Below are 21,449 nucleotides of genomic sequence, written 5' to 3' on the forward strand. Positions count from 1 at the left end.
ACCGCAAAAAAATTAGAACATGCTCTCTCTTTTTGCGGTGCGGAGGCGCGGACAGAAACACCACGGAAGCACTCCATAGTGCTTCCGTGCCTCCGTTCCGCAAAGCAGCTCCCGATTGCGAACCCATTCAGGTGAAGCGGGGAGCACACGTCCGGTGCCCCCATAGTGCGTACCCGCTGTTTGCGGGCAGCGGCCGTGTGCATGAGGCCTAACGCTGTAAATATTTGGCTTTACTTGATCTTGCAATTCATCAAGTCTTGTACTCCAGTCACAGCCGGAGCTGCCTTCACACTTCTGCTGTAACCAGAGCGGCAGTCGCAGATCTCGTCATATCACGTCTTGTTCTCCAGTCACAACCAGTTTATATGATTAGCCCTCTAAGAGATGGTAGAATTTTGAGTGCAGCTCTGGATGTGACTGGAGCATAGGACAGGGTGTAACACAAGTACTTACAAGGCTTCTCAGCTCTGCGGAGATATTTAAACCAGTGCTAAAGCTGAGGAACATTTTGAAGGTTCTCTAGCGGGCGGTCAGGACGGCGGGACTGGCGCAGGAGCTCTGAGCTGGCTCATCACGTGGGGTAGCGGTCCCGCAGCAGTCCACGCCTCAGGCCTCCTTCACACGACCGTATGGCTTTTATAGTATTTTGCGGTCCGCCAAAAAATACGGATGACGTCCGTGTGAATTCCGTTTTTTACAACAGTACTCTCCTTGTCCGTTATGCGGACGATAATAGGACATGTTCTATCTTTCAACGGAAACAGAAGGCATACGGATTACCTTCCGTTTTTTTTTTGCGGATCCTTTGAAATGAATGGTTCTGTATACGGAACGCAAAAAAACGAACCGTTTGTGTGCAGGAGGCCATAATCAGAGTTTTCTTGGGGGCGGAGTCGCGCTCTTACCGTTTAGTCTGGATGTAACAGTCACAACTGTCGTCATCGCGATTAAAGTGTAACCCCGACATTTCTCAGGGTTCGTTTACTCTGTAAATCTTTGTAATTAATTTGCCGCATTTACATTGTAGTCATTTTAAATGATGCTCTAGTCTAGACTCTAGTCACATCCAGAGCTGCAGATCTGCTGGTCTCCCTTGGATACGGACTACAGTTCAGCGCTCACCCAGCAGTCCTGTGACACAGCCGCTCAGTCTGGACTCTGGAAGCGCCATCTGAGCTAACAGGAAATCAGCTTTGGATGTGACAGGAGTGTAAGACATGCCTGATGTGACTGCAGCTCTGGATGCGAGTACAGTAGAAGACATGCATGATGTAACAGCAGAATTGTGACTGCAGCTCTGGGAGTGACTGGAGTATGTTCAGCTCAGTCCCAGATGAGTACGGCACAGGATTCCCACTCGTGAAATGCTGTAACGCGTCGTGTACAGGTGGAGTTTCCCTTTAAACTTCATGCACTTTATAGGCGATGGTGGGATGTGCGGTGACCGCGTCTCTGCAGCGTAGGGGTCGGCGGTGATGACGACTCCTAGGTATTTGCCTCCTCAGGTTTTTCTGTTCATTAACCTGTAACTTCTGCCATAAGGAATAAAGCAGTTTCTACTGACACGCAGTGTTATATTCATTGACTCCATTACTGCCAGGCACTGCAGGTATTATGTGGAGGGACGTGTGTGCGGTACATGGTATTATGTGGAGGTACGTGTGTGCGGTACATGGTATTATGTGGAGGGACGTGTGTGCGGTACATGGTATTATGTGGAGGGACGTGTGTGCGGTACATGGTATTATGTGGAGGTACGTGTGTGCGGTACATGGTATTATGTGGAGGTACGTGTGTGCGGTACATGGTATTATGTGGAGGGACGTGTGTGCGGTACATGGTATTATGTGGAGGTACGTGTGTGCGGTACATGGTATTATGTGGAGGTACGTGTGTGCGGTACATGGTATTATGTGGAGGTACGTGTGTGCGGTACATGGTATTATGTGGAGGGACGCGTGTGCGGTACATGGTATTATGTGGAGGTACGTGTGTGCGGTACATGGTATTATGTGGAGGGACGTGTGTGCGGTACATGGTATTATGTGGAGGTACGTGTGTGCGGTACATGGTATTATGTGGAGGGACGTGTGTGCGGTACATGGTATTATGTGGAGGTACGTGTGTGCGGTACATGGTATTATGTGGAGGGACGTGTGTGCGGTACATGGTATTATGTGGAGGGACGTGTGTGCGGTACATGGTATTATGTGGAGGGACGTGTGTGCGGTACATGGTATTATGTGGAGGTACGTGTGTGCGGTACATGGTATTATGTGGAGGTACGTGTGTGCGGTACATGGTATTATGTGGAGGTACGTGTGTGCGGTACATGGTATTATGTGGAGGTACGTGTGTGCGGTACATGGTATTATGTGGAGGGACGCGTGTGCGGTACATGGTATTATGTGGAGGTACGTGTGTGCGGTACATGGTATTATGTGGAGGGACGTGTGTGCGGTACATGGTATTATGTGGAGGGACGTGTGTGCGGTACATGGTATTATGTGGAGGTACGTGTGTGCGGTACATGGTATTATGTGGAGGTACGTGTGCGGTACATGGTATTATGTGGAGGGACGCGTGTGCGGTACATGGTATTATGTGGAGGGACGTGTGTGCGGTACATGGTATTATGTGGAGGGACGCGTGTGCGGTACATGGTATTATGTGGAGGGACGTGTGTGCGGTACATGGTATTATGTGGAGGGACGTGTGTGCGGTACATGGTATTATGTGGAGGGACGCGTGTGCGGTACATGGTATTATGTGGAGGTGTGCGGTACATGGTATTATGTGAGGTACGTGTGTGCGGTACTGGTATTATGTGGAGGTACGTGTGTGCGGTACATGGTATTATGTGGAGGGACGTGTGTGCGGTACATGGTATTATGTGGAGGGACGTGTGTGCGGTACATGGTATTATGTGGAGGTACGTGTGTGCGGTACATGGTATTATGTGGAGGTACGTGTGTGCGGTACATGGTATTATGTGGAGGTACGTGTGCGGTACATGGTATTATGTGGAGGGACGTGTGTGCGGTACATGGTATTATGTGGAGGTACGTGTGTGCGGTACATGGTATTATGTGGAGGTACGTGTGTGCGGTACATGGTATTATGTGGAGGTACGTGTGTGCGGTACATGGTATTATGTGGAGGGACGCGTGTGCGGTACATGGTATTATGTGGAGGTACGTGTGTGCGGTACATGGTATTATGTGGAGGGACGTGTGTGCGGTACATTGTATTATGTGGAGGGACGTGTGTGCGGTACATGGTATTATGTGGAGGTACGTGTGTGCGGTACATGGTATTATGTGGAGGGACGTGTGTGCGGTACATGGTATTATGTGGAGGTACGTGTGTGCGGTACATGGTATTATGTGGAGGTACGTGTGTGCGGTACATGGTATTATGTGGAGGTACGTGTGTGCGGTACATGGTATTATGTGGAGGTACGTGTGTGCGGTACATGGTATTATGTGGAGGGACGCGTGTGCGGTACATGGTATTATGTGGAGGTACGTGTGTGCGGTACATGGTATTATGTGGAGGGACGTGTGTGCGGTACATGGTATTATGTGGAGGGACGTGTGTGCGGTACATGGTATTATGTGGAGGTACGTGTGTGCGGTACATGGTATTATGTGGAGGTACGTGTGCGGTACATGGTATTATGTGGAGGGACGCGTGTGCGGTACATGGTATTATGTGGAGGGACGTGTGTGCGGTACATGGTATTATGTGGAGGGACGCGTGTGCGGTACATGGTATTATGTGGAGGGACGTGTGTGCGGTACATGGTATTATGTGGAGGGACGTGTGTGCGGTACATGGTATTATGTGGAGGGACGCGTGTGCGGTACATGGTATTATGTGGAGGTACGTGTGTGCGGTACGTGGTATTATGTGGAGGTACGTGTGTGCGGTACATGGTATTATGTGGAGGGACGTGTGTGCGGTACATGGTATTATGTGGAGGGACGTGTGTGCGGTACATGGTATTATGTGGAGGTACGTGTGTGCGGTACATGGTATTATGTGGAGGTACGTGTGTGCGGTACATGGTATTATGTGGAGGTACGTGTGCGGTACATGGTATTATGTGGAGGGACGTGTGTGCGGTACATGGTATTATGTGGAGGTACGTGTGTGCGGTACATGGTATTATGTGGAGGTACGTGTGTGCGGTACATGGTATTATGTGGAGGTACGTGTGTGCGGTACATGGTATTATGTGGAGGGACGCGTGTGCGGTACATGGTATTATGTGGAGGTACGTGTGTGCGGTACATGGTATTATGTGGAGGGACGTGTGTGCGGTACATTGTATTATGTGGAGGGACGTGTGTGCGGTACATGGTATTATGTGGAGGGACGTGCGTGCGGTACATGGTATTATGTGGAGGTACGTGTGTGCGGTACATGGTATTATGTGGAGGGACGTGTGTGCGGTACATTGTATTATGTGGAGGGACGTGTGTGCGGTACATGGTATTATGTGGAGGTACGTGTGTGCGGTACATGGTATTATGTGGAGGGATGCGTGTGCGGTACATGGTATTATGTGGAGGTACATGTGTACGGTACATTGTATTATGTGGAGGGACGTGCGTGCGGTACATGGTATTATGTGGAGGGACGTGTGTGCGGTACATGGTATTATGTGGAGGTACAAGTGTACGGTACGTGATATCTGGAGGTACGTGTGTGCGGTACATGGTATTATGTGGAGGGACGTGTGTGCGGTACATGGTATGATGTGTGTGTTCATCATACTTTGCTCCGGGTTGTAGTACCATGATGCCTCCAGTTGTGTAGATGTATGTGGTCTCTGGAAGGCTGTGCCGCTATATAGTGGTGGTGACGTCACCTGCGGCTACTGCCCCGAGTCTGTGTCCTTCTCTCATTTCTCAGTCGTCTTTGTCTTGTGTTTCTGAGAAGTGACCTTGAGCTGTGACCACAGGAGAAGCAGCAGGAGGTCGTCTGTGCCTCAGCTCTCAATTCATCCCCTCCGCTGTCACCGACCAGACTCCACCAGTTTACAGGGCCCGCACCAGACTCCACCAGTTTACAGGGCCCGCACCAGTTTACAGAGCCCGCACCAGACTCCACCAGTTTACAGGGCCCGCACCAGACTCCACCAGTTTACAGGGCCCGCACCAGTTTACAGGGCCCGCACCTGACTCCACCAGTTTACAGGGCCCGCACCAGACTCCACCAGTTTACAGGGCCCGCACCAGACTCCACCAGTTTACAGGGCCCGCATCAGACTCCACCAGTTTACAGGGCCCGCACCAGTTTACAGGGCCCGCACCAGACTCCACCAGTTTACAGAGCCCGCAGCAGACTCCACCAGTTTACAGGGCCCGCACCAGACTCCACCAGTTTACAGGGCCTGCACCAGACTCCACCAGTTTACAGAGCCCGCACCAGACTCCACCAGTTTACAGGGCCTGCACCAGACTCTACCAGTTTACAGAGCCCGCACCAGACTCCACCAGTTTACAGAGCCCGCACCAGACTCCACCAGTTTAGAGAGCCCGCACCAGACTCCACCAGTTTAGAGAGCCCGCACCAGACTCCACCAGTTTAGAGAGCCCGCACCAGACTCCACCAGTTTAGAGAGCCCGCACCAGACTCCACCAGTTTAGAGAGCCCGCACCAGACTCCACCAGTTTAGAGAGCCCGCACCAGACTCCACCAGTTTAGAGAGCCCGCACCAGACTCCACCAGTTTAGAGAGCCCGCACCAGACTCCACCAGTTTAGAGAGCCCGCACCAGACTCCACCAGTTTAGAGAGCCCGCACCAGACTCCACCAGTTTAGAGAGCCCGCACCAGACTCCACCAGTTTAGAGAGCCCGCACCAGACTCCACCAGTTTAGAGAGCCCGCACCAGACTCCACCAGTTTAGAGAGCCCGCACCAGACTCCACCAGTTTAGAGAGCCCGCACCAGACTCCACCAGTTTACAGGGCCCGCACCAGACTCCACCAGTTTACAGGGCCCGCACCAGACTCCACCAGTTTACAGGGCCCGCACCAGACTCCACCAGTTTACAGGGCCCGCACCAGACTCCACCAGTTTACAGGGCCCGCATCAGACTCCACCAGTTTACAGGGCCCGCATCAGACTCCACCAGTTTACAGGGCCCGCATCAGACTCCACCAGTTTACAGAGCCCGCACCAGACTCCACCAGTTTAGAGAGCCCGCACCAGACTCCACCAGTTTAGAGAGCCCGCACCAGACTCCACCAGTTTAGAGAGCCCGCACCAGACTCCACCAGTTTAGAGAGCCCGCACCAGACTCCACCAGTTTAGAGAGCCCGCACCAGACTCCACCAGTTTAGAGAGCCCGCACCAGACTCCACCAGTTTAGAGAGCCCGCACCAGACTCCACCAGTTTAGAGAGCCCGCACCAGACTCCACCAGTTTAGAGAGCCCGCACCAGACTCCACCAGTTTACAGGGCCCGCACCAGACTCCACCAGTTTACAGGGCCCGCACCAGACTCCACCAGTTTACAGGGCCCGCACCAGACTCCACCAGTTTACAGGGCCCGCACCAGACTCCACCAGTTTACAGGGCCCGCACCAGACTCCACCAGTTTACAGGGCCCGCACCAGACTCCACCAGTTTACAGGGCCCGCATCAGACTCCACCAGTTTACAGGGCCCGCATCAGACTCCACCAGTTTACAGAGCCCGCACCAGACTCCACCAGTTTAGAGAGCCCGCACCAGACTCCACCAGTTTAGAGAGCCCGCACCAGACTCCACCAGTTTAGAGAGCCCGCACCAGACTCCACCAGTTTAGAGAGCCCGCACCAGACTCCACCAGTTTAGAGAGCCCGCACCAGACTCCACCAGTTTAGAGAGCCCGCACCAGACTCCACCAGTTTACAGGGCCCGCACCAGACTCCACCAGTTTACAGGGCCCGCACCAGACTCCACCAGTTTACAGGGCCCGCACCAGACTCCACCAGTTTACAGGGCCCGCACCAGACTCCACCAGTTTACAGGGCCCGCATCAGACTCCACCAGTTTACAGGGCCCGCATCAGACTCCACCAGTTTACAGGGCCCGCATCAGACTCCACCAGTTTACAGGGCCCGCATCAGACTCCACCAGTTTACAGAGCCCGCACCAGACTCCACCAGTTTAGAGAGCCCGCACCAGACTCCACCAGTTTAGAGAGCCCGCACCAGACTCCACCAGTTTAGAGAGCCCGCACCAGACTCCACCAGTTTAGAGAGCCCGCACCAGACTCCACCAGTTTAGAGAGCCCGCACCAGACTCCACCAGTTTACAGGGCCCGCACCAGACTCCACCAGTTTACAGAGCCCGCACCAGACTCCACCAGTTTACAGGGCCCGCACCAGACTCCACCAGTTTACAGGGCCTGCACCAGACTCTACCAGTTTACAGAGCCCGCACCAGACTCCACCAGTTTAGAGAGCCCGCACCAGAGTCCACCAGTTTACAGGGCCTGCACCAGACTCTACCAGTTTACAGGGCCCGCACCAGAGTCCACCAGTTTAGAGAGCCCGCACCAGAGTCCACCAGTTTAGAGAGCCCGCACCAGAGTCCACCAGTTTAGAGAGCCCGCACCAGACTCCACCAGTTTAGAGAGCCCGCACCAGACTCCACCAGTTTAGAGAGACCGCACCAGACTCCACCAGTTTAGAGAGCCCGCACCAGACTCCACCAGTTTACAGAGCCCGCACCAGACTCCACCAGTTTACAGAGCCCGCACCAGACTCCACCAGTTTACAGGGCCCGCATCAGACTCCACCAGTTTACAGAGCCCGCACCAGACTCCACCAGTTTACAGAGCCCGCACCAGACTCCACCAGTTTACAGAGCCCGCACCAGACTCCACCAGTTTACAGGGCCCGCACCAGACTCCACCAGTTTACAGGGCCCGCACCAGACTCCACCAGTTTACAGAGCCTGCACCAGACTCCACCAGTTTACAGAGCCTGCACCAGACTCCACCAGTTTACAGAGCCCGCACCAGACTCCACCAGTTTACAGAGCCCGCACCAGACTCCACCAGTTTACAGGGCCCGCACCAGACTCCACCAGTTTACAGAGCCTGCACCAGACTCCGCTTCGCTAAGCTAAGAGAACTGCTATGCCAAGAGTCGGCAATCATCCAGGGAGCACGGGTGGGAGCAGCAATCTGCGCTCCTGCCTGTACTGACAGCGCCGCTGGGGTCCATAAAACGTCACAGTCCGTAATCCGTGCACCGCTGAGCTGTCAGCCGTGTACACAGAACTGAGTTTTAAGTGCACCGTGAATGGTGCGCTTTAGGGCTCATGCACACGAACGTATATATTTTGCGGTACACAAAAAAGGAATCGGCAAACATTACGTATGACATCCGTGTGCATTCCATATTTTGCGGAACAGAACAGCTGGCCCCTAGTAGAACAGTAATGTGGACAATAATAGGACGTTCTATATTATGCGGAACGGACACACGAAAACGGAGTGCACACGGAGTAACTTCCATCTGTTTTTGCGGACACATTGAAGTTAATGGTTCCACACACTGTCTGCAAAAAAAAAAAACGGAACGGACACGGAAAGAAAATACATTCGTGTGACTGAGGCCTTAGGCAGAGAAAGTGCAGTAAAAATAGAAGATGTATAAAGTATATTAGAGAGAGTTTCACTGGGGCATTAGCGAGAGTTGTGTGCCATCCCTGTATACTTCCACTGGAAATACTCCGAGTACTTGAGGGGCTGCTGAATTTTATGCTTTTGAAATAGAGAGTGTTGTGGGAGGGAAAACTTGATTAAAAATGAGCCAAAGGGAAGCTTCCTGGATCGGTCGACATCGGTCGACATCGGTGCGATGAAATGTAGGTTTTGAATAAAGAGCGATTTGAGATAAGTTATTTGTATATGAGATTGTATGGGATCTCATGTCACAGGTTATTACACATTATTATAGGAGGTTATATATTCAGGGTGTGAATTCACCAGCAATTTAGATGTAAAATCATATAGAAGGCATAATAATCTAGCGCATGCAAGCGCAGAGAACTCTTATGGGAATAGAGGAGCTGGAGTCCTCTCGTCTGGCGTCTGAAAACAGCTGGAGTCTTCTCGTCTGGCGTCTGAAAACAGCTGGAGTCCTCTCGTCTGGCATCTGAAAACAGCTGGAGTCCTCTCGTCTGGCATCTGAAAACAGCTGGAGTCCTCTCGTCTGGCATCTGAAAACAGCTGGAGTCCTCTCATCTGGCATCTGAAAACAGCTGGAGTCCTCTCGTCTGGCATCTGAAAACAGCTGGAGTCCTCTCGTCTGGCGTCTGAAAACAGCTGGAGTCCTCTCGTCTGGCATCTGAAAACAGCTGGAGTCTTCTCGTCTGGCGTCTGAAAACAGCTGGAGTCCTCTCGTCTGGCGTCTGAAAACAGCTGGAGTCCTCTCGTCTGGCATCTGAAAACAGCTGGAGTCCTCTCGTCTGGCATCTGAAAACAGCTGGAGTCCTCTCGTCTGGCGTCTGAAAACAGCTGGAGTCCTCTCGTCTGGCGTCTGAAAACAGCTGGAGTCCTCTCGTCTGGCATCTGAAAACAGCTGGAGTCCTCTCGTCTGGCATCTGAAAACAGCTGGAGTCCTCTCGTCTGGCATCTGAAAACAGCTGGAGTCCTCTCATCTGGCATCTGAAAACAGCTGGAGTCCTCTCGTCTGGCATCTGAAAACAGCTGGAGTCCTCTCGTCTGGCGTCTGAAAACAGCTGGAGTCCTCTCGTCTGGCATCTGAAAACAGCTGGAGTCTTCTCGTCTGGCGTCTGAAAACAGCTGGAGTCCTCTCGTCTGGCATCTGAAAACAGCTGGAGTCCTCTCGTCTGGCGTCTGAAAACAGCTGGAGTCCTCTCGTCTGGCGTCTGAAAACAGCTGGAGTCTTCTCGTCTGGCGTCTGAAAACAGCTGGAGTCCTCTCGTCTGGCATCTGAAAACAGCTGGAGTCCTCTCGTCTGGCGTCTGAAAACAGCTGGAGTCCTCTCGTCTGGCGTCTGAAAACAGCTGGAGTCCTCTCGTCTGGCGTCTGAAAACAGCTGGAGTCTTCTCGTCTGGCGTCTGAAAACAGCTGGAGTCCTCTCGTCTGGCATCTGAAAACAGCTGGAGTCCTCTCGTCTGGCGTCTGAAAACAGCTGGAGTCCTCTCGTCTGGCGTCTGAAAACAGCTGGAGTCTTCTCGTCTGGCGTCTGAAAACAGCTGGAGTCCTCTGGTCTGGAGTCTGTAAACAGATGGAGTCCTCCGGTCCGGCGTCTGTAAACTGCTGGAGTCCTCCGGTCCGGCATCTGTAAACTGCTAGAGTCCTCCGATCCGTGGTCTGTTCTCAACAGGTGGAGTCCTCTGGTCCGGCGTCTGTAAACTGCTAGAGTCCTCCGGTCCGGCATCTGTAAACTGCTGGAGTCCTCCGGTCCGGCATCTGTAAACTGCTAGAGTCCTCCGATCCAGGGTCTGTTCTCAACAGGTGGAGTCCTCTGGTCCGGCGTCTGTAAACTGCTGGAGTCCTCCGGTCCGGCATCTGTAAACTGCTGGAGTCCTCCGGTCCGGCATCTGTAAACTGCTAGAGTCCTCCGATCCGGGGTCTGTTAACAGGTGGAGTCCTCTGGTCCGGCGTCTGGGGTCTGTAAACAGCTGGACTTTTATTCTACTGTCAGTTACCTCATGCTCCAGTCACATCTAGAGCTGCTTCTTTTTACTGATCCTGTGTTTTGCATCATGCTATGCGTTCACTCTAGTCACATACAGAGCTGCATTCACAGCGTCCAGAGCCCCACTGTGAGTTGGTAAATTGCATGACGTGTTTCCCGGTTTCCGTACAAGAAGCCGTACAGTTTGTGACATAAACCCTACATCTCCCACAACGCCGGCCGACACGGCCGCTCTGGACGGATCTCTGCTTCCTGGTAACACGTGTGCAGGAGGTTAGAAAGAAGGGGAATAATAAGAGAAAGTAACGCATGACTGCAGGATCAGACTACACAGGGACTGTTTGTAGTCTGTAACTATGGTGACACAGAGGTCTGCAGAGGGGCTGAAGACAGTGGGCGATGTGTAAGTAAAACCATTGGCAACGTTGCTTCATTTTGTTTGGATTAACATTGTCTCCTATGAGGAGGATGTGATGTAGCAGAGCTGGTGTTGCAATGTCCTGACACCTGTCACGTTCTGTCCGTCTGTTTACAGGCACTGGAGGAGGAGCGGCAGCAGAATTTCCTGCATATCCTACAACTGGACAATGAGGTTCTCATCCCCAACCAGGAGCCCATAGAATGCCGAATCTGCTACACCGATGTCCCAGCGGGAGGTGGGGTTCTCCTGAGGGAGTGTCTGCATAGTTTCTGTAGGTAGGTGTGGGCCCACCTATCACATCTCAAATATCAAAACCACCACAAAATTCTGCTCTTAGATGTCTTACTCCAAACAGCAAGGAATCCTTGCCTGTGGTATGGAGGGTGTGCAGAAGTGTTACTGCAGCTCTGGCTGTGATTGGAGTATAACACATAATGTCTTCTTCGCCTCCTCAGAGAATGTCTCAGACAAGTGGTGAACTGCTGTGAGGATCCTGAGGTGTCCTGCCCTTTCCGGGATGAGACATACGCCTGTGACCGAAAGCTGCAGGAGAGAGAGGTCCGAGCGGTGAGTGACCCGGAGGTGGAGACATTTCCGTCTCCCCCAACCTGGAGCGTGAGGGGTTGTACCTCTGCTGCCGCTGTTACCCCCATGTCTGCAGCACTATGGGTGATGGGTAACATGGCGGACGGGCAGGATCTGATGCCACGGCCATTCACACCACCGCTGTCCCTTCTCTGCATTTTTCTTTCCTTATCCTCCATTCTTTATCCTTTCCTTCTCATCTCCTCTCTTTTTTTTTCTTTACCTGTTTCGCCCTTCCTTATTTTTCCTTCTAATTTCCTATTATCTTGTCATCTCTTCCTTCTCTCTTTTTCCGTTTCTTCTCTTCTTATCCTCCACCTCCTTCCTTCCCTTATCTACTTTTCTCACTTCTCTGTTTCTTTTCCTTCTCATGTGCTCTCCTCTGCTTTCCTCTCTCTCTTCTTCTATTCCTCTTGCCCTCTCTTCTCCCTCTGTTCTCTCCTAAATTTCACCACTTCCCTCTACCCCCCCATGCCCTTCTCCCATCTTCCTCCGCTGCTCTTCTCCCATCTTCCTCCTCTGCTCTTCTCCCATCTTCCTCCTCTGCTCTTCTCCCATCTTCCTGCTCTGCCCTTCTCCCATCTTCTTCCCCTGCTCTTCTCCCATCTTCCTCCGCTGCCCTTCTCCCATCTTCCTCCGCTGCTCTTCTACCATCTTCCTCCTCTGCTCTTCTCCCATCTTCCTCCTCTGCTCTTCACCCATCTTCCTCCCCTGCTCCTCATCCATCTTCCTCCTCTGCTCTTCTCCCATCTTCCTCCGCTGCTCTTCTCCCATCTTCCTCCGCTGCTCTTCTCCCATCTTCCTCCGCTGCTCTTCTCCCATCTTCCTCCTCTGCTCTTCTCCCATCTTCCTCCGCTGCTCTTCTCCCATCTTCCTCCGCTGCTCTTCTCCCATCTTCCTCCGCTGCTCTTCTCCCATCTTCCTCCGCTGCTCTTCTCCCATCTTCCTCCTCTGCTCTTCTCCCATCTTCCTCCGCTGCTCTTCTCCCATCTTCCTCCTCTGCTCTTCTCCCATCTTCCTCCTCTGCTCTTCTCCCATCTTCCTCCTCTGCTCTTCTCCCATCTTCCTCCTCTGCTCTTCTCCCATCTTCCTCCTCTGCTCTTCTCCCATCTTCCTCCGCTGCTCTTCTCCCATCTTCCTCCGCTGCTCTTCTCCCATCTTCCTCAGCTGCTCTTCTCCCATCTTCCTCCGCTGCTCTTCTCCCATCTTCCTCAGCTGCTCTTCTCCCATCTTCCTCCTCTGCTCTTCTCCCATCTTCCTCCTCTGCTCTTCTCCCATCTTCCTCCGCTGCTCTTCTCCCATCTTCCTCCTCTGCTCTTCTCCCATCTTCCTCCGCTGCTCTTCTCCCATCTTCCTCCTCTGCTCTTCTCCCATCTTCCTCCTCTGCTCTTCTCCCATCTTCCTCCTCTGCTCTTCTCCCATCTTCCTCCTCTGCTCTTCTCCCATCTTCCTCCTCTGCTCTTCTCCCATCTTCCTCCTCTGCTCTTCTCCCATCTTCCTCCTCTGCTCTTCTCCCATCTTCCTCCTCTGCTCTTCTCCCATCTTCCTCCTCTGCTCTTCTCCCATCTTCCTCCTCTGCTCTTCTCCATCTTCCTCCTCTGCTCTTCTCCCATCTTCCTCCTCTGCTCTTCTCCCATCTTCCTCCTCTGCTCTTCTCCCATCTTCCTCCTCTGCTCTCTGTCTCTCTCTTCTTCCTCTGCACTTATCCCCTCTCTCTGTCTGCTCTTCACCCACTGGGCTCCTCTGCTGTATCCTTCTCTTTTCCTCTGCTGTATCCTTCTTTTCGTCCTATGCTTTTCTCTTCTTCCGCTGGTCTTTCCTTCTCTTTCTCCTCTCCTCTGTTCTAACTCTCTCTGCTTCTGCTCTTCACCAGTCTGCCTTCTCTGCCCTATCTCTCTCTTCTACCTCTTCCTTTGTCTTTCTGCTCTTTGTCTTTTCCTTCTCTGTTCTTCTCTTCTTCCTCTGCCCTTCACCTATTTTCCTCCTCTGCTCTTCCTCCTCCTTTCCTCTCTTCTCCCTCTGCTTTCTCCATTTCTTCTCCTCTGCTCAGCTCTTCTCTTTTCTTTCTCTGCGCTCTCTCTTTCTCTCCTTCTGCTTTTCACCAGTCTGCCTCCTCTGCTCGTCCCTGCTTTTCTTCCTCTGTTCTGTCCCTCTCTTCTACCTCTGCTCTTCCTTTGCCTTCTTTTTTCTTCTCTTCTTCCTCCCTCTCTTCCTCTGCTTATCCCATCTCCTTCCTCTGCTCTTCCTTTCTCTGACCTTCTCTTTTCTTCCTCAGCTCTCTCCCTGTCTTCCTCCTCTGCTGTTCCTCTCTCTCCTTCTGTTTTTCACCGATCCTTTTTCTCCTCTTCCCTGCTTTTCTTCCTCTGTTCTATCATTCTCTTCTACCTCTGCACTTCCTTTGCTTTCTCTGTTCTTCTCTTCTTCCTCTGTTTTCTCCCTCTCTTCCTGCTCTGCTCATCCCGTCTCACTTCTATGCTGTTCTCCTCTCTACCCCCGTGCCCTTCTCTTCTCCTTGTGTCCCCTCTCCTCTCCATGTACCCCTCTGTTCAGGGGGGGCCACAGACATCTGTATGTATGTGCGCTGTGTCTCTGTGCTTGCAGTTGGTGTCAGCGGGCGAGTACACCCGCTTCCTGGAGCGCGGCCTGGTGGTGGCGGAGAGCAGAAGCCAGAACAGTTACCATTGCCGGTCTGCGGACTGTAAAGGATGGTGCATCTACGAAGACTCGGTCAATGAGTTCATCTGTCCTATTTGTGACGCTCAGAATTGCCTGATCTGCAAGGTACAGTCTGCTGCGATGACGGGGGCGGCCTGGAGGGGGCAGCACTGGGTGTACGGGGAATAGTAATAGTGCAGGCAGCAGGAATGAAGGTCATAATGTCATAATGGGGTCCAGCCCTGCACTGAGCTCCAGAATGGGGCAGGTCCGGTGCTGGTGGGTTTTGCTCTGTGCCGGCAGTGTGACCCATCATGGCTGCACCCCTGGCATGTGGTTGGGGTCCCAGGGTAGGGGCACCATTTACATTTATTAGGAATTACACCTCTTGACTTCGCCCCCACCCTAGGCCATACACAATGGGATGAACTGCAAAGAATACCAGGATGATCTGCGCATCCGCGCTCAGAATGACACAGCCGCTAAACAGACCAGCGACATGCTGAAGGTGAGGACCCTGCCACTCTGATACCACCTGGACCCACAGTCTCCAGAACAGTGACCTCCAACCTGTGGATCTCCAACTTCCATCATGTCCTGATAGTCACAACAGCTGGAGCGCACAGGCTGGAGATCTCTGCTCTAGAACGTGCACATTATATAGTGTATGAGTGTGCAGGTGAGTATAGATCTCTCCTGCTGTGTCCGTGCAGCTGTAAGTGTGTGTGCAGGTAAGTGACTGTGTGTGTGCAGGTGAGTATAGATGTCTCCTGCTGTGTCTGTGCAGCTGTAAGTGTGTGTGCAGGTAAGTGACTGTGTGTGTGTGCAGGTGAGTGACTGTGTGTGTGCAGGTGAGTATAGATGTCTCCTGCTGTGTCCGTGCAGCTGTAAGTGTGTGTGCAGGTAAGTGACTGTGTGTGTGCAGGTGAGTATAGATGTCTCCTGCTGTGTCCGTGCAGCTGTAAGTGTGTGTGCAGGTAAGTGACTATGTGTGTGTGCAGGTGAGTATAGATGTCTCCTGCTGTGTCTCTGTGTGCATGTATTTATTTGTGTGTGTGCAGGTGACTGCCTGTGTGTGTGTGTCTCTGTGTGCAGGTGACTGCCTGTGTGTGTGTGCAGGTGAGTGCCTGTGTGTGTGCAGGTGAGTGCCTGTGTGTGTGTGTGCAGGTGACTGCCTGTGTGTGTGTGTGTGTCTCTGTGTGCAGGTGACTGCCTGTGTGTGTGTGCAGGTGAGTGCCTGTGTGTGTGCAGGTGAGTGCCTGTGTGTGTGCAGGTGAGTGCCTGTGTGTGCAGTGAGTGCCTGTGTGTGTGTGTGCAGGTGACTGCCTGTGTGTGTGTGTGCAGGTGACTGCCTGTGTGTGTGTGTCTCTGTGTGCAGGTGACTGCCTGTGTGTGTGTGCAGGTGAGTGCCTGTGTGTGTGCAGGTGAGTGCCTGTGTGTGTGTGTGCAGGTGAGTGCCTGTGTGTGTGTGTGCAGGTGACTGCCTGTGTGTGTGTGTGCAGGTGACTGCCTGTGTGTGTGTGTGTGTCTCTGTGTGCAGGTGACTGCCTGTGTGTGTGTGCAGGTGAGTGCCTGTGTGTGTGCAGGTGAGTGCCTGTGTGTGTGTGTGCAGGTGAGTGCCTGTGTGTGTGTGTGCAGGTGAGTGCCTGTGTGTGTGTGTGCAGGTGAGTGCCTGTGTGTGTGTGTGCAGGTGACTGCCTGTGTGTGTGTGTGCAGGTGACTGCCTGTGTGTGTGAGTGCCTGTGTGTGTGTGCAGGTGAGTGCCTGTGTGTGTGCAGGTGAGTGCCTGTGTGTGTGCAGGTGAGTGCCTGTGTGTGTGTGTGCAGGTGAGTGCCTGTGTGTGTGTGTGCAGGTGAGTGCCTGTGTGTGTGTGTGCAGGTGACTGCCTGTGTGTGTGTGTGCAGGTGACTGCCTGTGTGTGTGTGTGTGTGTGTCTCTGTGTGCAGGTGACTGCCTGTGTGTGTGTGCAGGTGAGTGCCTGTGTGTGTGCAGGTGAGTGCCTGTGTGTGTGTGTGCAGGTGAGTGCCTGTGTGTGTGTGTGCAGGTGAGTGCCTGTGTGTGTGTGTGCAGGTGAGTGCCTGTGTGTGTGTGTGCAGGTGACTGCCTGTGTGTGTGTGTGCAGGTGACTGCCTGTGTGTGTGAGTGCCTGTGTGTGTGTGCAGGTGAGTGCCTGTGTGTGTGTGTGCAGGTGAGTGCCTGTGTGTGTGTGTGCAGGTGAGTGCCTGTGTGTGTGTGCAGGTGAGTGCCTGTGTGTGTGTGTGTGCAGGTGAGTGCCTGTGTGTGTGTGTGTGCAGGTGACTGCCTGTGTGTGTGTGCAGGTGACTGCCTGTGTGTGCAGGTGACTGCCTGTGTGTGTGTGTGTGTGCAGGTGACTGCCTGTGTGTGTGTGTGTGTGCAGGTGACTGCCTGTGTGTGTGTGTGTGTGTGTGTGCAGGTGACTGTGTGTGTGTGTGCAGGTGACTGCCTGTGTGTGTGTGTGTGTGTGCAGGTGACTGCCTGTGTGTGTGTGTGTGTGTGCAGGTGACTGCCTGTGTGTGTGTGCAGGTGACTGCCTGTGTGTGTGTGCAGGTGACTGCCTGTGTGTGTGTGCAGGTGACTGCCTGTGTGTGTGTGTGCAGGTGACTGCCTGTGTGTGTGTGTGTGTGCAGGTGACTGCCTGTGTGTGTGTGCAGGTGACTGCCTGTGTGTGTGTGTGTGCAGGTGACTGCCTGTGTGTGTGTGCAGGTGACTGCCTGTGTGTGTGTGTGTGTGTGTGCAGGTGACTGCCTGTGTGTGTGTGCAGCTGAGTGCCTGTGTGTGTGTGTGTGCAGGTGAGTGCCTGTGTGTGTGCAGGTGAGTGCCTGTGTGTGTGTGTGCAGGTGACTGCCTGTGTGTGTGTGTGCAGGTGACTGCCTGTGTGTGTGTGTGTGCAGGTGACTGCCTGTGTGTGTGTGTGCAGGTGACTGCCTGTGTGTGTGTGTGCAGGTGACTGCCTGTGTGTGTGTGTGCAGGTGAGTGCCTGTGTGTGTGTGTGCAGGTGACTGCCTGTGTGTGTGTGTGCAGGTGAGTGCCTGTGTGTGTGTGTGCAGGTGACTGACTGTGTGTGTGTGTGTGTGTGCAGGTGACTGACTGTGTGTGTGTGTGTGTGTGTGCAGGTGACTGCCTGTGTGTGTGTGTGCAGGTGACTGCCTGTGTGTGTGTGTGTGTGCAGGTGACTGCCTGTGTGTGTGTGCAGGTGACTGCCTGTGTGTGTGTGTGCAGGTGACTGCCTGTGTGTGTGTGTGCAGGTGACTGCCTGTGTGTGTGTGTGCAGGTGACTGCCTGTGTGTGTGTGTGCAGGTGACTGCCTGTGTGTGTGTGTGCAGGTGACTGCCTGTGTGTGTGTGTGCAGGTGACTGCCTGTGTGTGCAGGTGACTGCCTGTGTGTGCAGGTGACTGCCTGTGTGTGTGTGTGCAGGTGACTGCCTGTGTGTGTGTGTGTGTGTGCAGGTGACTGCCTGTGTGTGTGTGTGTGCAGGTGACTGCCTGTGTGTGTGTGTGCAGGTGACTGCCTGTGTGTATGTGTGCAGGTGACTGCGTGTGTGTGTGTGTGTGTGTGCAGGTGAGTGCCTGTGTGTGTGTGTGTGTGCAGGTGAGTGCCTGTGTGTGTGTGTGTGTGTGCAGGTGAGTGCCTGTGTGTGTGTGTGTGTGTGCAGGTGAGTGCCTGTGTGTGTGTGCAGGTGAGTGCCTGTGTGTGTGTGTGTGTGCAGGTGACTGCCTGTGTGTGTGTGCAGGTGACTGCCTGTGTGTGTGTGTGTGTGCAGGTGACTGCCTGTGTGTGTGTGTGTGCAGGTGACTGCCTGTGTGTGTGGCAGGTGACTGCCTGTGTGTGTGTGTGTGCGCAGGTGACTGCCTGTGTGTGTGTGTGTGTGTGTGTGCAGGTGACTGCCTGTGTGTGTGCAGGTGACTGCCTGTGTGTGTGTGCAGGTGACTGCCTGTGTGTGTGTGCAGGTGACTGCCTGTGTGTGTGTGTGCAGGTGACTGCCTGTGTGTGTGTGCAGGTGACTGCCTGTGTGTGTGTGCAGGTGACTGCCTGTGTGTGTGTGTGCAGGTGACTGCCTGTGTGTGTGTGCAGGTGACTGCCTGTGTGTGTGTGTGTGTGCAGGTGACTGCCTGTGTGTGTGCAGGTGACTGCCTGTGTGTGTGTGTGTGTGTGTGTGCAGGTGACTGCCTGTGTGTGTGTGCAGGTGACTGCCTGTGTGTGTGTGCAGGTGACTGCCTGTGTGTAGGTGACTGCCTGTGTGTGTGTGTGTGCAGGTGACTGCCTGTGTGTGTGTGCAGGTGACTGCCTGTGTGTGTGTGCAGGTGACTGCCTGTGTGTGTGTGCAGGTGACTGCCTGTGTGTGTGTGCAGGTGACTGCCTGTGTGCAGGTGAGTGCCCGTGTGCAGGTGAGTGCCCGTGTGCAGGTGAGTGCCCGTGTGCAGGTGAGTGCCCGTGTGCAGGTGAGTGCCCATGTGCAGGTGAGTGCCCGTGTGCAGGTGAGTGCCCGTGTGCAGGTGCATAACATGTAACTCTCCTGCTCCGTCCTTGCAGTGAGTGTGAGGAGCCTGTAGGGGGAGACGTGTCATGGACTCTCCTCTGTGTTCTCAGACCCTGGTGCAGATGGGGGAGGCCATGTACTGTCCAGCGTGTAAGATTATTGTCCAGAAGAAGGACGGCTGCGACTGGATCCGCTGTACCATGTGTCAGACTGAGATCTGCTGGGTCACCAAGGGCCCTCGCTGGGGGCCACAGGTAAAGTGGAGTCTGGTGCAGACGGCGGGGTTTGTATGACAGCGCCTCCTGCAGGGGAGTATCACGGCTGTCACGTGTCCTGTCACGGAGCTGATGGTAGCACCTATAGGTGGTCAGCCGGGAGCCCAGCACAGAGGACTGACACACTGTAACAAACCATCAGTATAATCAGTCCTCTGTCCTGGACGTCAACAAGAGAACTCCTAATCAGTGGCAGCAAGCAGAGATCTTGAAAATGATGCTATGAAACACAGTGTGAATGCTGACAAGGTGGCAGCCTGCATCTAGGGCGCGTGTCCCGCGGACATGGCATGGTGCAAGCCGCCATCTTGTAGCGGATCATGTGCTCTCTGATGATATTGAGGCGCCTCTTCTTGTGTGCGCAGGGCCCCGGGGACACGTCTGGGGGATGTCAGTGCAACATGAACGGAAGGAAATGTGATCCAAGATGTCAGAATTGTCACTGATCATTAGCAAGGCGACAGAGACGCTGCTCATCCATTATATGCAAGAATCTGCCTCATCGCCGCCTCTGTGCCTCGCGCCTCGCTGATGTAACGCCAATGGTAATCCTGGATGGAAAGAAGCGACTGCTGATGAGGTGCTCTCCGTAACCTAAGCAGAAAGATGCAATGACGCCTCCTCACGACAGGAGGCGCCACTCACTCCTACATTTCATAGACCCTGATACGCACTGCGCGCAGGGGATGGGGACGCCCGTGTTCTTTGTACAGAAGATCAGATTTTTTTGTCTACTTTTTTATTTCACATTTAAAGGGAAACTCCACTTATAGTTGTTATCACAGAAGGTCCCGTGACGGCGGGTCCTTGAGCCGCGGACTCTATAAATGAAGACGCCCTGCCGCTCCCTTGATTTCTACCGTTTCCCTCTTCAGTAGATTCAGGCGACTTTGTGTGACACTACAGTCGATCCGAACCCGGGTTTGGTCTGAAAATATGAAATCCACCCCGACCCCCGGGTATGTAAGGCCAGCAGAACCGGCGAGCTCACTCCTTCCTCTTCCTCAAGGGTCCTGCATATAAAGGGAAAGCATAGGGGCAATCTGCAGAATTGTGACTGCAGCTTTGGGTGTGACTGCAGTAGAAGACATGATTTAATCACAGCTCTGGATGTGACTGGAGCAGAAGACATGATTTCACCGCAGGTCTGGATGTGATTGGAGCAGAAGACATGATTTAATCACAGCTCTGGATGTGACTGGAGCAGAAGACATGATTTAATCATAGCTCTGGATGTGACTGGAGCAGAAGACATGATTTCACCGCAGGTCTGGATGTGATTGGAGCAGAAGACACGATTTCACCTCAGCTCTGGATGTGACTAGAGTAGAAGACATGATTTCACCGCAGCTCTGGATGTGGTTGGATGAGACTTGTGGTTCAGAATGTGTAAGGCCTCATTCAGATGACCATAATGTGGGCGCACTTTTCTACAGCCTCAAACCTGCCCGACCGCGGGTCTAGTGACCCAAACAAACAGCCTAACAGGGACGGACTCTGGTGTAAGTGCATTAGACCTGCGGTCACAGCGGTGACACATTATGTCCAGTCTGAACGAGGCCTCAGGTGACCAGAAGTGCGGCCGTCCTTACTGAATCCCATTAGTGTGTCACATATTCCAGCCGTATAGAGGAAGTCTGTAAATACAAAGGATCTGCCTCATCATGGCCTCCCGGTCTAATTCTCCTCTGCAGCATCTCTCTTCCTCCTCTGACTTCCTGGACCTCTCCTCTTGGCTGCGTCTCTTCCTCCTCTGACTTCCTGGACCTCTCCTCTCAGCGGCGTCTCTTCCTCCTCTGACTTCCTGCACCTCTCCTCTCTCGGCGGTGTCTCTTCCTCCTCTGACTTCCTGCCCCTCTCCTCTCTCGGCGGCGTCTCTTCCTCCTCTCACTTCCTGCCCCTCTCCGCTCTCTACGGCGTCTCTTCCTCCTCTCACTTTCTGCCCCTCGCCTCTCTCGGCGGTGTCTCTTCCTCCTTTGATTTCCTGCACCTCTCCTCTCTCGGAGGTGTCTCTTCCTCCTCTGATTTCCTGCACCTCTCCTCTCTCGGTGGTGTCTCTTCCTCCTCTGATTTCCTGCACCTCTCCTCTCTCGGTGGTGTCTCTTCCTCCTCTCACTTCCTGCACCTCTCTCGGCGGTGTCTCTTCCTCCTCTGATTTCCTGCACCTCTCCTCTCTCGGTGGTGTCTCTTCCTCCTCTCTCTTCCTGCACCTCTCCTCTCTCTTCCTGCACCTCTCCTCTCTCTTCCTGCACCTCTCCTCTCTCGGCGGTGTCTCTTCCTCCTCTCACTTCCTGCCCCTCTCCTCTCTCGGCGGTGTCTCTTCCTCCTCTCACTTCCTGCA

General features: G+C 53.5%; 1 protein-coding gene across 1 annotated transcript in view; it reads left to right on the top strand.

Annotated features, from left to right (window-relative positions):
* Positions 1-19,614, top strand: part of LOC122939674 (ranBP-type and C3HC4-type zinc finger-containing protein 1-like) — a 43,414-nt gene extending 23,800 nt beyond the window's left edge. Inside the window, exons 9-14 of the mRNA XM_044295841.1 lie at positions 11,209-11,369; positions 11,550-11,661; positions 14,281-14,460; positions 14,744-14,842; positions 18,944-19,087; positions 19,474-19,614. Of these exons, the coding sequence (XP_044151776.1) occupies positions 11,209-11,369; positions 11,550-11,661; positions 14,281-14,460; positions 14,744-14,842; positions 18,944-19,087; positions 19,474-19,554 (777 nt within the window). The 3' untranslated portion in view covers positions 19,555-19,614. The remainder of the gene's footprint in view (positions 1-11,208; positions 11,370-11,549; positions 11,662-14,280; positions 14,461-14,743; positions 14,843-18,943; positions 19,088-19,473) is intronic.
* The last annotated feature ends 1,835 nt before the right edge of the window (positions 19,615-21,449 follow it).

Source organism: Bufo gargarizans, chromosome 5, assembly GCF_014858855.1.
Source record: "Bufo gargarizans isolate SCDJY-AF-19 chromosome 5, ASM1485885v1, whole genome shotgun sequence".
Classification (NCBI taxonomy): domain Eukaryota; kingdom Metazoa; phylum Chordata; class Amphibia; order Anura; family Bufonidae; genus Bufo; species Bufo gargarizans.